The 15,395-nt window shown below is 47.3% G+C and overlaps 1 protein-coding gene across 1 annotated transcript in view; it reads left to right on the top strand.

The window, feature by feature from the left end:
* The window catches only part of CHAF1A (chromatin assembly factor 1 subunit A), a 196,623-nt gene that overhangs the window by 133,626 nt on the left and 47,602 nt on the right, over positions 1 to 15,395 (top strand). Inside the window, exon 13 of the mRNA XM_018570653.1 lies at positions 1,690 to 2,162. Coding sequence (XP_018426155.1) covers positions 1,690 to 2,162 — 473 coding nt within the window. The remainder of the gene's footprint in view (positions 1 to 1,689; positions 2,163 to 15,395) is intronic.

The raw sequence follows: 15,395 nt of genomic DNA, 5'->3' as shown, positions 1-15,395 counted from the left end.
TTCTATCATAATATTTTGATGTGAGCTATAGGCAACTTCTGTGCAAAATGTTTCGGTTTCGTAATATGCACTGTGGCCGTATTATTTTTTTATTTTTTTGTTCGTTGTAGGTTGTTGCTAACTTGACTTCTCTAAAAAAAAAAAACAAAAAAAAAAAACTCTAAAAAAAAGAAATGATTTTCACTAAAAAGCGATAAAAAAAAAAAAAAGGAACTTCACCCATATCTTCAAAACAACAAATACACGTTTAGTAATGGCAATCTACAGATACTTATAGATAATTGGTGGCTTTTTAGTCTCTGCATACTTTTTTTTTCTTTCAACTTCCTCATTCCTTTCACAGTAGCCATTTTAACTTGGAGCAGGTTACTAGGTTTCCCTTTACTTCTTGAGATTACAGATGACATTTCCCAGCAATGCACTATGATGTAACCTTCACCAGGATGCAGTGCTTGGGCACAATTACAAAATGTTGTGCCAAAGTGGACCATTAAGTAGGGAAAAAATTGTACGTAAAATAAAAAGGTTTGTTTAGCTAACAAATGAAATATTATTTAATATCTGCATGCTGATGTGATTTTTGTCAAAGGGGGTAAAGGTCTACTTTACCCCCTTTTATAGACATAAAGGGGGTAACATTTATAGACAATGTTAAGGAGAATGGGCCATGTCTCCTGAATCCCTTCCCACACACCAATGCCTGTATCATGAAATATCACCCATTAAAATTCAGTCAGACTAGGGACAATGACTGAATGGCCATCCATTTCTTTTGTTACGAGGGCAGTCATTTTATTTCGTTAAAATACTTTATTTTCCCTTGCCCAAAAGACCTTTCGAAAGCAATTTTTGGAGTAGCTGGAAGTTTTGTTATTTGAAGTCTAGTATGTTGGCCAACTGATGGCCTCTACCTTTTTACAAAGCAAAATGAAACAGGCCACTTTCCTTTTTTTAATAAGGCTGGAGCAAAAGGTGAAGAAATATCATTCAGTTGGAACAAATGTTCGGTGACAACTGTCCCTTTTATATTTGTTAGATTTCCTCTCATTTCTTGTCGACTCCAGGAAAGAAAATTAAGGAAAATCTTACCATTTGAGCACACAGCAAAAAATAACCCATACGTGTTTTCACCCTTCCTTAAGCTAGTTAAAAACTATACATATAGTTTAACCATGTTTTCGGTTTTCTCAATCTACTATTTTGATATTTAACTATTTCTGTGCAATAATTTTTTACGGCAGTGTGGTTTGTCTTTTGGTTTTTTATGTATATTTTTCTTTTTCTCAGCTGAACATTGAGAGTGCCATTTATAGCCATTTTTCTTGCCTTATCCCTTGTTTCCCCCGGCAGCCTGCGCTCTCCTTTTCCATGCTCCAGGTATTGGGTGGGCCCTTGGCATCCCCAGTTACAATTCAGGACTGCTAGTCTTGGGTTGTACGTGATGACATATTGCCTGTGACCGAAGGCCCTGGGTCATGTAAAACCAGTTGCTACGGTGGCCAGTCACCCACTACAAGTTTCTCGGGTTTGGCACCTATGGAATTTTTATGCATAACTCAATGCTTTGCCTGCCAGAAATTTAGGCTATGGTTACTACAAATCTCCTGTAGTTTTGCATTAATCTGGACCTTATTTAATTTTTTTTCCCAAGTAATTAATGGTCTTTATATTATGTTTTCTTTTATGCAGTACTTATGAATCTCCTCCCTTTGCTGCATGGGAACGTCAATGGAAGCAAAATAATTATCCAAGAATTTCAAGAGTGTTGCAGACGTGGCATCATTTTGTTGGGTGATGGTAGCAACATTACTGTGAAAGAATCGGAAAGTCCAAATGCTTGTCAGCAAATACCCAGCAGTAATATACCCTCCAAAGCTCGGTTGAAACGTATAATTTCAGAGAATTCTGTGTATGAAAAGCGTCCAGATCACCGTTTGTGTTGGTACGTTTATGATGACATTTTGAAGAGCTTTCAGCAGGAGAGTCTACCTGTACCATGTCAATGGACTTATGTCACCCAGCTGAATCCTCCCAATAGAGATGAAGTTATGACTGCTGGGGCACAGATGCAGACAACACCATCAGGCAAAAGAAAATCTGCTGGCAGTATGCCTATCACCAAGTTTATGAAAAAAGCTACGGTTTTAGGATCATTTACAAATGTAAGTAGCTGTGTGGTGATGTGGGTTTTGTGTATGTGTTTGTTTTTTTGTTGTTGTTAGAAAAACTCATACTGCTATTGATTTAGGCACTCCTGAATATTTATATACTGTGGCTCATGCCAAATGCACCCTTTTTAAAAGCTTTGAGCATGGAAACCGTTTCTTTACAATTCTGTATTTTTATTAACAAACCTTCCTTAACAAATTTAGAGTAATATCTGGGTATTTATTACATTTCTCTGATTGCACCTGTCACTAAGCTTAGGAATGCAAACTAAACTACCAGATAGCAGTTAGTCATTTTTGAAAACCTTGAATGCTTAAATTCTTGTTGCCTTCTCATTTTGCTTGTGCGCAAAACAACCCCACAGTGCTATGCAGGGTGCCTCTTCATGAGTTAAGAACCCACATTGATTTGGGGGATGCACTGATAGGAGTCTGTGTACTAATTTTTCCTAAAAATTTAAATACTAGGGATGCACTGATACTAGTATACGTGCCTATACTGAGTATTTGGGCGAGTACTCATACGCGTTCAAATGCTCAGATACCTTTCCCGATAACCGAACATTTGGTCACAGGAAAATTACCTCTGACTTGCTCACCTCCTGATCTACTGAGCCGACCTGTGACAGTCTCATTGTCACAGGTCGGCTAGAACTATGAGGTGAGTGAAAAGCACTCACCTCATAGTTCTCCTTTTAATGGCATTCCAGTCTGACATCTGTGGTACACATGGGTCCGCCGCTGTCAGTGCTCCATGTTGGCTTACTACTAGCATCACTCGCACACATAAGGCCATCATTGCCTCACCCAGCGGTTTTCCTCCTACAGCCGCACCTGGGTCTCCTCAAGCGCTGACTTCAGACTTCCCTTTGACTTCCCCTTTGCTGACCGTCGAGCACTGTCACAGCAAGGCCGTTCACGGCACGCAGAACTGACGTCCCCTGCCTCCATTAGCCACGAGGCAATATATTCATTCTTCCTTACTCAACAGCCAGCCCGGGCGGCTTTAATATAGCAAAGAGAGGCGTTCAGGTTCTTCAGCCAGGGTTCTACAATGTAAGTATGGAATCGGGTCTCAGCACTATCTGAAAGCAGAGCAGCATCAGGGTTGCGGGGAGATAGGGAGGTAGGAAGGAGGGGGGTATGAGGGATAGGTTGGGGGGGAGTAAAAGAGAGGGGGATGAAGTGTAGGTGGGGAGGAGAGAGCTGAGAAGAGTCGTAGGGTGTGTTCTGTCCTGGAGATCTACCCAGTGTGTCCTTGGCATAAGGCCGCATACTCTGGAGAGTTGAGAAACTCAATCCAGTAGAACCAAGTGTTCCGGAATTTGGCTGGTGTGTTGTTGAGTGAGGTCCTCCCATGAGGTATATGTCATGTACCCTGTCCAGCCATTGGTGGATGGTGGGGGGTTCAGGTTTCTTCCAAAGGACCGGGATGCAGGCCCGGGCCGCGTTGACCAGGTGTCGCACCACTGAGCGTTTGTATGTTTTAAGTGAGGTAGTGTTGTGGTGTAGGAGGAAGAAGGCCGGGTCTCGAGGCACCGGGGAATCAGTGAACCGCTGGATTGTGGCGTGGACCTGATCCCAAAAGGTTTGGAGAGAGGGGCAAGACCAAAATATATGTAGAATGTCAGCATGCGGAGCTCCGCATCGCCAGCAGTGGGAGGATGTCTGTGGGAACATAAGAGTGTAGGAGATGAGGAGTCCTGTACCATCTGGTGACCAGCTTGTAACCCGACTCCTGGTATTTATTGCTGATCGACGATTGGTAAGAGTGTGAGGAGCTTCCCGCTTTCCTCCGAACTAAATCGGATTCCCAGGTCCTCCTCCCACTTCGTATGAAACTCAGAAGAGCCAGAGATGAGTTGTTTGTAGCACATGGAGAGAACATGCTGAGCAGAATCCTGTCGGGTGCATTCCAACTCATATGTAGTCAGGGCTCTGGAGAGCTGCGAGGGGGGTGGCAGTGATCTTGGGAAGTGGGAGAGTTGGTGAGTTCTCCACGGGTCTAAAGGTGCGGGACCTTGGCGGGTGGGAACCCTGAACCCTGAGGACCAGGAAGCCCCCGTCAGGAAATGGAAGTGCCCTTTCTTTACCTGGGGATTTGAGAGTTCGGGTTTCTCCGATCCTGGTGGGAAGGCTGGATTGCCTAGGATCGGGAGCAGAGGCGAGGGGTCGGGAGAGAGGGCGTATTGGGCAAAGGCGGATTTGGCTACCCGCAGCGTGGGCATGATGGTGGGATGCGTCTGTACGGCCTGTGGCAAGGGTGAGGAACACCAAGGGAGGCCTGAGAGTGGAACACGGGCAAAGGATTTTTCAAGGTCCGTCCATGGGGTTTGCCCAGACGAAGGAGGTGAATAGGGTTCTCAGTCGTCGGAAGAAGGACGACGGGATCCTTATTGGTAGGGCTTGGAGTGGGTAGAGAAGACGAGGGAGTATTGATTGCTTAAGAATATTACACCTCCCCATCCAGGAGAAGGTGCCCTTAGACCAAGTTTTGAGGTCGGAAGTGATAGCGGTAAGTAGCGGTGGAAAGTTGAGGGGGGTATACCTGTGAAAGGTGTCGTGGGAGGTGTACTCCCAGGTATTTCAGGGATATCGGGGACCACTTAAAAGGGAAATTGGTTAGCACCCGTTGCAGCCGGGGTCCCAAGAGGGAAATGTGCATGGCAGATGATTTGTGCGAGTTGACTAGGAAGTTAGAAAGTTCGTCGTACTTGGCTATTTCGGATAATAGTAGCGGAAGGGAGACATCTGGGGAAGTGAGGAAGAACAGAAGGTCATCCGCGAAGGAGGCCACCTTGTGTTGGGCATGTCCCCTCTGGATCCCTTTTATATCAGGATTAGAGCGGATAGTTCTGAGGAAGGGTTCTAGGGTGAGGATAAAGATTAGGGGAGAGAGGGGGCACCCCTGGCGGGTGCCATTCGAAATGTGGAAAGGCGGAGAGAGGACCCCGTTCACTCAGACCCTCGCAGAAGGGTTGGAGTAGAGGGAGCGTATCCAGGTCTTCATGTAGGGGCCCAGACCAACCGCGTCTAAAGTGGAGGTAAGGAAATCCCAGTCCACCCTGTCGAACGCCTTCTCCGCGTCGGTGGACAGTAGGACGCAGGGGGAGGCGGACGACAGGGCAGAGTGGATGAGTCCCATGGCTCGGGTGGTATTGTCCCTAGCCTCCCTCGTTGGGACAAAGCTTACCTGATCTAGATGTATCAGATCTGGTATATGGGGGGGATAGACGGTGATAGAGAATCTTGGCGAATAGTTTGGTATCGACGTTTAGGAGTGAGATGGGTCGGTAACTAGGGCAAAGGGTAGGGTCTCTGCCTTCCTTAGGAATGACCGTGACGTGGGCAAGGAGTGATTCGGGTGGGACAGGATTGCCCTCCCGCAGAGAATTGAGGGCCGATAAAAATGGGCTCGAGAGAAGGGGTAGGAACTGTTTGTAGTAGTGGAGAGTGAATCCATCAGGGCCGGGGGCTTTACCAGACTGGGAGGTTTTGATGGCGCGTTCAAGTTCAGGGGGGGTGATCGGGGATTCTAATAGCGTGGAGATGGAAGGGTCCAGGGTGGGCATGCCTGAGTCCGATATATATTTGGTTATGCATGTCAATCGCGGATTAGGTGTTTGGGTGAGGGTGGTGGGGGATAGGTTATATAAGGACGAATAGTATTCGCTGAAGGCGGAGGCAATGTCTGTGGGCTTGGTGAATCTGGTATTTGGTTGTTTAATGAGGGGGATATGGTGTCTGGCATGGCGCTGACGTATGGTTCTAGCCAAATATGCACCACATTGGTTGCCGTACTCATAAAATGAGCGTCTACACTTGGCAACGGAGGCCTGGACCCGGTCGAGGCAGTGGGTCCTGAGTTGTTCCCTCAAGGTGCATAATTGGCGTCCAACTGTCGTGTCCACTTGGGTCTTATGTCTGGATTCGAGGTGGCGGATCTGGGTGAGGAGTTCGGTGATCTGGGTCAGTCTCTATTTCTTGAGCCTAGCGCCGTGAGTGATACGCATCCCTCTGATCGTCGCTTTGTGGGCTTCCCACACTGTGTAGGGGGACACATCCGGGGTAGCATTTTCTGCAAAGAAGAGGCGCAAGTCAGGCTCCAGGGAGGCGGAGATGCCGGGCTTGTGCAGAAGAGACTCGTTGAGCCTCCACTGCCACGGTCCCGGGGGAGGGCCAGTGAGGGAGAACGTGAGAATGACCGGGGCATGATCCGAAAAGGTGATGTTTCCAATATCTGTGGAGAGGACACGTGGGAGCTGATTATGGTGGACAAAGAAGAAGTCGATACGGGTGTAATGCTGGTGAAGATGGGAGAAAAAAATAGTCTCTCGTCGACTGGTGCTGTATGCGCCATGCGCCATACGTCAGTTAGTTGGTGGTTGAAGAAGCACTTTTTAATACGGTTCCACTTACTGAAGGAGAGATGGGAGGAGGACGCGGAAGAGTCCAGGCGAGGGTCGAGGACAAAGTTAAAATCCCCTCCCAAAATGAGGAGCCCCTCACGGAAGTCAGCCAGACGGGACAGGACTCGTGTGAGAAAGGTGATTTGGTCGTGGTTTGGCAGGTACACGTTGGCTATAGTAACTGTTTGGGAGTCAATAGTGCCTTTCACAAAGAGTACCCGGCCTTCTTCCCCAGCATAGTTATCTAGAAACAACCATGGGAGGGAATGAGAGAGAACAATGCTAACGCCTCTTGAGCGTTTATCGGGTGAGCTGCTGTGGTATACAGTTTGATATCTTCGGTCACCCAGTCGGGGTATATGGTCAGTCTGGAAGTGGGTCTCTTGGAATAGCGCCACATCAATTAGTTGGCGGTGGAGATCTCGGAGCAGCATCGTGCGCTTTTCCGGAACATTGAGCCCTCTGGCGTTGAGGGAAAGGACCTTAAGAGGGGGCATCTCCAAGGATCAGAGGGGGTATAGACTGGAAAGGAGAAAACTGAAAAAGGAGGGGGAAGGGGGAGTGGTAGGGGAGGAATGGGAGGAAGAGGGAGGAGATGAGAAAGGTGGGTGAGTGGGGCGTAGGAAAAAGGGGAATGGGGGTGGGGAAGGAAAGAGATGTGCGGGAGTTTAGTTGATTCAAGTGGGCAAGTTCTGCTAGGGCATAAAGTGTTCTCCGGTGGTGATCATCAGGATGTCCAGCTTAGAACGGCAGTTTCTGAGATAGGCAGAGGGTGATGGGTAGTGTCCGGGAGAATCAGGGTTCGTTAGCTGTGGGTGCAGGGCGAGAGGCCCTGGGCCTTGTGCAAGAGGTGCGGCGGCGCCGTTGTGGTAGAGGCCGGTTTTCTGCGTCTAAGTCGGGACTCGGCCAGTTCGGTATCTCCACCGGTGACTGCTCCAGAAACGCGAAGAGATCCTCCAGTTGGGTCGGGTGGCGTAGTAGGAAGGACCGGCCATTGCGGCACACATTCAAGCTGAACGGATATCCCCAGGTATAGAGGCCTCCGGCCCGACGAATCTCAGCGAGGAGGGGTTGCAGGGTCCGTCGCATCTGAAGCGTGCGGCGGGAGAGGTCTGGGAGGATGGTTATGTCCGCTCCGTCAAAGGGGATGGGGCCCTTCTGCCACGCCGTGCGCATGATGGCCTCTTTTTCAGCAAAGAAATGCACGCGACAGAGGACGTCCCTAGGCCTCAGGTCTCCGTCAGGTCTAGGCCCTCCCACGCAGTGGACTCGGTCTATCTCCAGGGGCGAGTCCGGGGCCTTGATGGTATTGAGGATGGCCGTAACCGTAGGTCAGAGGCCTGCCGCAGTGGTAGCCTCCGGGAGCCCCCGGAGTTTCACATTGTTCCGTCGCAACCTATTCTCCAGGTCATCGTGCGCGAGAAACAGGGTGGATAGAAGGCGGTCATGGGTTGCTGTCTCCATTTCCATGCGGTCAAGTCGGTGGGCCAAATGGGTTTGTCCTGTTGACAGGGTGGAGACCTCCGTTTCTAGTCGGGAGACCGTGCTGCTAATGCCAGCTATATCTTTCCTGAGTGCGGCCTCCATTTTGGCTACGAGGGCGGCCATGTCTTGGCGCCTGGGAAGATAGGAGAATGGAGGCAATCTCCCCTGCGGACAGGGCAGCGGCCGTCTCTGAATGTGGCTGTGGGGAACTGGTGAGCGGGATGACCGGATCCTCGATCGGGAGTGGAGGTGGATGCCTGCAGTGGAATGGAAGCGTCCGAGGCGTGGCTGTCACGGGGATGAGATGGTGAAGCATGTCCCAAGGCCTTACCCTGCATGTCAGACGACATGGCCGTCCTGGAGGAGCTGCAGGTCGTCGGTGCTGGAGATGAGAGGTAGCGCTGTAGAGAGGTCTGTGAGCGCTGGCTGTTGTCAGAGCGAGTTTTGCCCTTAAGCGACATCAATAACGGGTTGAAAAGATGTCTCGATCAGCTGAAAAAGTCTCTTGAGGTAGCAGAGCTCAAGCAATGTGCTTCCTCACGCCGCCATAGCCAAGCCACGCCCCAGACACATGGCATTCTAACCACAGCAGAGAGGACATCGCAGCCCACGCCATAGATCCTCTACCACAGCCGTCCGAGTGAGGTCCCCTTGTTTTACTGTCAATTTTAAACTAGAATTTGTGTCTATCCATCATACCCTCACATTTAGTTAAGCTGAAGTGCTTTTGTCATTTTGATTTTCTGCAGTAACTTCAAAGGTTTTCTCCACCTGTGTACATCTACAAATCCACCACAAAATCCATGCCCGTTAACTAAAATGGTTTTTATTAAATATTTCCAAAGGACATATGCTAGGTCTACACAGGGCCAACATTTCATAGAAAGTATATAAGAAAAAGAAACAAAAAAAAAACAATGCCAAGACAATTGCATTGTTAAATGAAAATGAAGGAAGTAAACATACCATATGGTATCTCACATCTTTGATCACAAAGAGCTTACATTTTCACTATGGAGGCATGGCATGTTGAGACCAGAGAAACCATGGGTTCCAATTTTTATAGAATTTTGCCATGCTGTTATCACGTAGCGCTAAAAGGCACTCATATTCACAATGGAGTCTTAATATTTGCAGTGTTTCCGACTGTCAAGCCCTTCCAATGTCTAACTATTGTTAATTTGGCTGCGAAGAGAATATGGAGTACAATGAATTGGAGATGGACAGGGTAGGTATCAATTCCCAAATGCAGTAAAGCTAGGCTAGGAATCGGGAGCGAGGTACAACCAGTAACAGCTGATATTTGGAGTATTTTTTTCCAGACACTAGTGAGAGTTGCAAGACCAGTAAGTGTGAAACAGAGTGCCCGTGTGTCCACAACCCCTCCAACACTCCAAAGTAGTTGGGGACATTTTGGCCAGACGGTAGGGAGTAAAATGCCATCGGAGCAAAGAGTCTTTTGAGCCAATTCCCACATATCCATGTACTTGGAGGCCCTATAAGTCTCTTTAAAAGTAAGTAACCATTGGGATTTAGAAAAAGATGCACCTAAGTCACGTTCCAAAGCCAAAATGGCAGTATTTTTGACGACTTGGTTTATCTTGAAGGAAGTAGAAAAGTGATATTACCTTGGATTGCAGACATATATAATAGGCAATTATTTTAAAAGGGAGTTCAATACACAGAGATTTGTTATACATTAGAAGGTGAGATATTTGGAGATATTTGTAATATTCCCTGCCAGGTAGTTGGAATTGAAAGGAAATCACGGGGGATCGGTTTAATGGAGTGGCCTTCTGAGATGTTTTGGAGCGTTAGGATACCACGATCCTCCCAACTTTGTAGTGAAAGGTGAGCAATGAAAAGTTCAATTGTTGCCAGTGGTATAGGGATATGCTTTAGCAGGGAGTGGGAGAACATGTTCAAAGTTAGTGTTTTTCTGGCCAATACAGAAGTCTGAATAGAAGGTGATAGAGCATTCGTAGGGACTGAGTCCCACATACGGGCTAATGAGTAGTTGTGCAGATCCTTGCCAGAAACTGAACTGCGTTAAATATGGAACCACTGTTTTTCATTAGGAGATAGAAACTAACCTCTAAGATGTGTTAATATAGCAGCGAGGTAGTCTTTAATGTCAATATAACCCATGCCACCCATGGTTCTATGTTTGAGTGGGAGCTTCGGGAGTATAAAGCGGTAATTGCTGAAAAGATAGGGCACACAAATCCAAATTTATCCAAAACATGCCGCAAATAGTTCCAGTGTACTCTGTCAAACACTTTATTTGTATCCAGTGCTAGAATCAGAGAAGGTGTTTCAGAGACCCTGACGTGCAGCCACCTCATTTTGCCATGTCTCATGGCCCTATGTCAGTGGTGGCGAACCTATGGCACGCGAGGCCCTTTCTGCTGGCACGCGAGCCAAGGTTCAGGCACCACTATCAATGTCTACTGCTTTTCTTGCTAACAGGTCTTTTTCCGCTGAAGTAGAAGGCCATGCCAGCGATATGGGCAGCTTAGTGGTTGGCACTGCTAACTTGCAGCATTGGGGTCCCCCGGTTCGAATCCCGGCCTGGACACTATGTGCATGGAGTTTGCAGGGTCTCTCTGTCATTGTGTGGGTTTCCTCCGGGTGCTCTGGTTTCCTCCCACACTCCAAAGACTTGCTGGTATAGTGATGGCACTATACCAAAAAGCAAAGTACTGATAACACAGGAGATCCACCCACAGAGGGATGGTACCACTATAGCTCAATAAAAAAAAAGGTACTATAGCCCAATACAAAGGGAGGGAGCCGCCTATACAGGAAGGTAGCGGAGAGTACAGATGTGAGGAATTTTTAGGCGCAATCCTGACCCCTGCACTGTGTACGTAGCGTACTTTTGATGGTGGGAGGGCTCTTGACATCTGCTGTATTGGGAGTGGGGTGCTCTGGATGTCTGCTTATAATTATTATGAGAATAATTTAATTCCATGCCAGTTGAAAAGGAGGGTTGCAGACTGCTGGTATCGTCCACAGGAGAACTTTGAGGACACCATGATTACTATTACTATGATAATAAAGAGTAGATGCATAGTCCTATACAACCGGCCCTTTGAGGGTAACCATACTGCTGATGCGGCCCCCGATGAATTTGAGTTTGCCACCCCTGTTTTAGGTTATATAGCTCTCTGTAGTAATAGCTGAAGGAGTCCGCAATTGCTTGAGGGTGCCAAATTTTATGTTTAGAGATAGGATAAAAAAGATGTGGTCTTTTGGTAGGGCTTTGTGTTTAAGTCTGCAGGCTAGAAATTTGCCAGCCTTGTCACTAGAATATAAAGAAGCTTTACGTCTAGAAGAATTTCTATCAAATTGTTCAAGCAGTATTCTAAGTTCAAATCTCAGCTTGGTCATTTGGGAGGAAATGGCAGGTGTGGGAAGAGATTTGTTTTGCAAGTCTAAGGAACGTATTTTACACAGAAGGTGGCCGATTTTTCTGCTTACCCTGTCTCCTTGTTCATGCTCCAAGTTGCATGAGGAGGCCACGGATATAAGCTTTGTGGGCATTCCACAGGACAAATGGATCAGAGGTGGAAGGAGAATTGATGTCAAAGAATTCCTTTAGGTTGTCCTTAATCCACTTGACATTCTGAGGGAGGCGAAGAAGGGAGACGTTATTGTGCGACACTTATGTTGATGAAGGCAAGTTTTCTGAGACATGGATGTAACTGGAGCGTGGTCTAACCACGTAATGTCATGGATGGAGGAGTGTGAGACTTTAGAGAGAAGACGTTAATCCACAGCGAATTAGTCAATTCTCGAGTAGGTGTTGTGAGTAACCGAATGAAAGGTGAAGTTTTTCAGAAGTGTGTTGACACCTCCATACATCAAATAGATTTCCTTTAAATAGGAAGGTTGCAATTAGTAGTTGTAGTGAAATCGAGGAATCTGTCCGGAACAAGGTTAAAGTCTCTGGCAACTATCGAAGCGCCTTGTTGCACAGACCACACTTAAAGAGTTTGTTTAGAAAGCGGATTTGTCGTGAGTTGGGCGGATATAAGTTGACAATGGTGTAGAGATTAGAGTTAATGGAGCATATCAGTATGTTAAATCGGCCTGAAACATCTGTCACTACATCAAGAAGTGAAGAAATTAGAGTCTTTAATGGCAATCATCACTCCAGCTTTCTTTCGAGGACCGTTTGCATGGAGGGTGTTAGGAAAAAGCCTGTGAGCATGAGGGAGCTTGAGTGGGGCTAAAGTGAGTTTCCTGGATACACAATACTGTATATTAGCTCCCAGGTATAGAGCTTCTTTCCACAGTGAACATTGTTTTGCCAGATGGTTTCACGTTTAGAGAAAGCATAGTAACACCCATTTGTCCGGTAAGTGAAACAAGGAGAGTAGATGGACACAGTCATCTGTGGAACAGTAGGAGTGAAGTGTTGAATGAGAGACCCTGGGAGTAAAGATTGAGGTGGATGCAAGTGTTGAATGAGAGACCCTGGGAGTAAAGATTGAGGTGGATGCAAAAGTAGTCTTGGCTTAACTGTCTTCCTGGATGTAACTGTCCAAAAGACATCCTGTTCGCACAGCGGGGGTGAGCGGGGAAACTGCCCAAATTTAAAAAACTACAGCGATACCTGTTTGCATACAAGCGATCTGCCGGTCCCGAGCTCTGCTGTGCCGATACATGATGCATCGATACATCGATACATGATCTCCCTCCATCCCCTCTCCGGTTTCAGAATGCGGTAGTGATATATATTACATCACTTCTGCATTCTTGTGTCACTCTCCAGCTTCTGATCTCTGCTTTATCAGCTTCTTTGGTGGTCCCTAGGTGACATTAGGGGTCGCCTGATGTCTCCATAAAGAGGACCTGTCACATCTCCTTGATATCACATAGAGGGTTTCTTAACGTTATTGTTATCACAAAAGGGGGCTAACTGAAAATAAAAATGTAAAGTTGCAAAAAAGAAGTCCCACATGAAAAAGAATTTACTTTACATGCATGTGCGCAAACATGCGATAATGACGATTGGGGCCATTCCACCGCAAATGTTATATCACCGCGAACGGAGTGAGAGCAATAATTCTAGGGCCATTAATCACTGGTAAAACAAAACTGATGAGCGACAAAAGCTTTTAAAGCGTCAATATTGTCAATTTTGGGTATGGTAGTTTTTTGCGATTTACGCAGCTGTGCACAATTTTAAGGCTTGACATGTTTGGTGTCTATTTACCTGACGTGACCCTTTCTTTTATTTTTTACCAAAGTAAATTTAGTAAAAAATAAAAACCCCAGCGGTGATTAAATACCACCAAAAGAAATGGTATAAAATTCATTTCAGAACAGCGTTGCATGACGGAATAAATGTCAAAGTACCGCAGCGCTGAATACGGAAAAATGGCCTGGCCAGGAAGGGGGTGTAAACACCTGGTCTTCAAGTGGTTAAAAATTGAAGGATAGAAAGAGGAAACGGAGCAAATCATAAAAGAAAAACCTGGATAAAAAACGTTCCAAAAATAGAATAAAGGGCAGTGTTTGGTACTGCTTAACAAATGGGGGGATGGTACATGTGGCCCTTGCAAACAGATCTGAGGAGAATAAGGCCTATGCCCCAGTAATTCAAAATTATACTTCATTATATTATATTACATTACACTTTGGGTTTCTGTTTTCGAGCTGCAACTCTCCACTCGTCTGCAATTTTCTTAGGCGTTGAGAACTCTCCGCAAGGGGAAAGGGAGGACGAAGGATATCCCATTGACTCAACAATTCCAAACCTTGCTCCAGAGAGAGTATTCTAAATTGAGAATAGAGGTTTAGTCGGGATTCCCCATTTGTAGGCTATTTTATGATACCTGAGAGCCTTTGGTTTCCTTCAGAGTGAAAGTATATGTTGTGAAAGATCAGCATAGAATGGAGTCCGGCAAAGGAGAGGTCCTAGCTACTCATCAGTTGATCCTTGACATGGTAGAAATGGATTCGTATGAGATTATCGCAAGGAAGATTTTCCGAAAGGTGCAACTGTTTAGGCAGACGGTGTATGCGATCTATCAGAAGATCAGGAAGAAAAGCCCGAAATAGATCTTGCACATATTGAGTGAGCTCAGTTTGCTGAATCAATTCAGGGATGCCCCAATCTTTAGATTTGTTGCTGCAATGTCATCCTCCCTTTCATTATGGGAATCCACAAGGTCATTAAATGTGGAAGCAAATACACCCATTTTCCCTTCAATTTGAGAAATCCTATTGCCCACTTCTGTAATATCGGCTTTAAATTGTCTGATAAGGGGGCGTGGCCTGGACGTGATGGCGGAGAGTCGCACCTAAGCCGAGCTCCGTCCGGACCCTCTGCATCCGCACCCATACGACTCCGATTTAGCCTGCCGGCAGCCCAGGAAGCTTGATGGGGGGGACGGAAGGCCTCCGGAAAGACCCCGAAACAGCCGAGGGGATCGCTGGATAACTTTCTCCGCGATCGGCGGACATGCGACCGGGCCGCAACCAAGATGGCGCCCGGCGGTTCACAGGCTGCCGGCTCGCCTTCAGGTATGCCCTGTCCCACCCCGATCCCCTTACTGCTCCTGGAGGGGGACCCCAGAGACCCAGGTGGATCCCCGAGATCGGGATACTCAGAGGCGGCCACGTCTGACGCAGAGGACCCAGACTGGGACCTGAAGGCTGTCCTCCGGTCCCTACCCACTAAAGCTGACCTCCAGGCGTTTGTCTCCCAAGTGGAAGGGGCGCACAAACAGGCCATTACTGACCTCAGGGCCGACACTACACAGCTGGGCCAGAGAGTGGAGAAGTTAGAGACGCAATATGCTGAGGCCCTGCACACCATCTCCCTCCTGAAGGGCAAAATGCTGCAGCAGGACTCTAACATTGCAGCACTGCACAACCAATTGGATGATTATGAGAACAGGAGCCGTCGCTCTAACATCCGGCTGCGAGGCCTTCCAGAGGCAACCAGGCCTCAAGACCTGTTGCCCACGGTGACGGGCATCTTTAATCAGATCCTAGACAGGCCAGTAGCAACGCACATCGAGATTGACCGGGTCCACAGAGCACTCCGCCCCCCTAACCAGGATCCAGATAACCCCAGAGACGTTATCTGCAAGCTGCACAAATATACAGAGAAGGAGTCCATTATGCACCGCATGCGTTCTCGCTCTCATATTGACTTTGATGGCGCGAAAGTGTCCCTATACCCGGACCTCTCTAGACGCACGCTGGCGATGAGGAGATCTCTGCGCCCCTTGCTGGAGGTGCTAATGTCGGCCGACATCCCCTATAGATGGGGCTACCCCTTTAGCCTGATTGCTAAAAAGCAGGGGAAGACGGC

Source organism: Nanorana parkeri, unplaced genomic scaffold, assembly GCF_000935625.1.
Source record: "Nanorana parkeri isolate BGI_ZX_2015 unplaced genomic scaffold, ASM93562v1 scaffold1567, whole genome shotgun sequence".
In the NCBI taxonomy this organism is placed as follows: domain Eukaryota; kingdom Metazoa; phylum Chordata; class Amphibia; order Anura; family Dicroglossidae; genus Nanorana; species Nanorana parkeri.
Note: the sequence above shows the minus strand (reverse complement) of the source record. Positions and strands in the feature narration are given on the sequence as shown.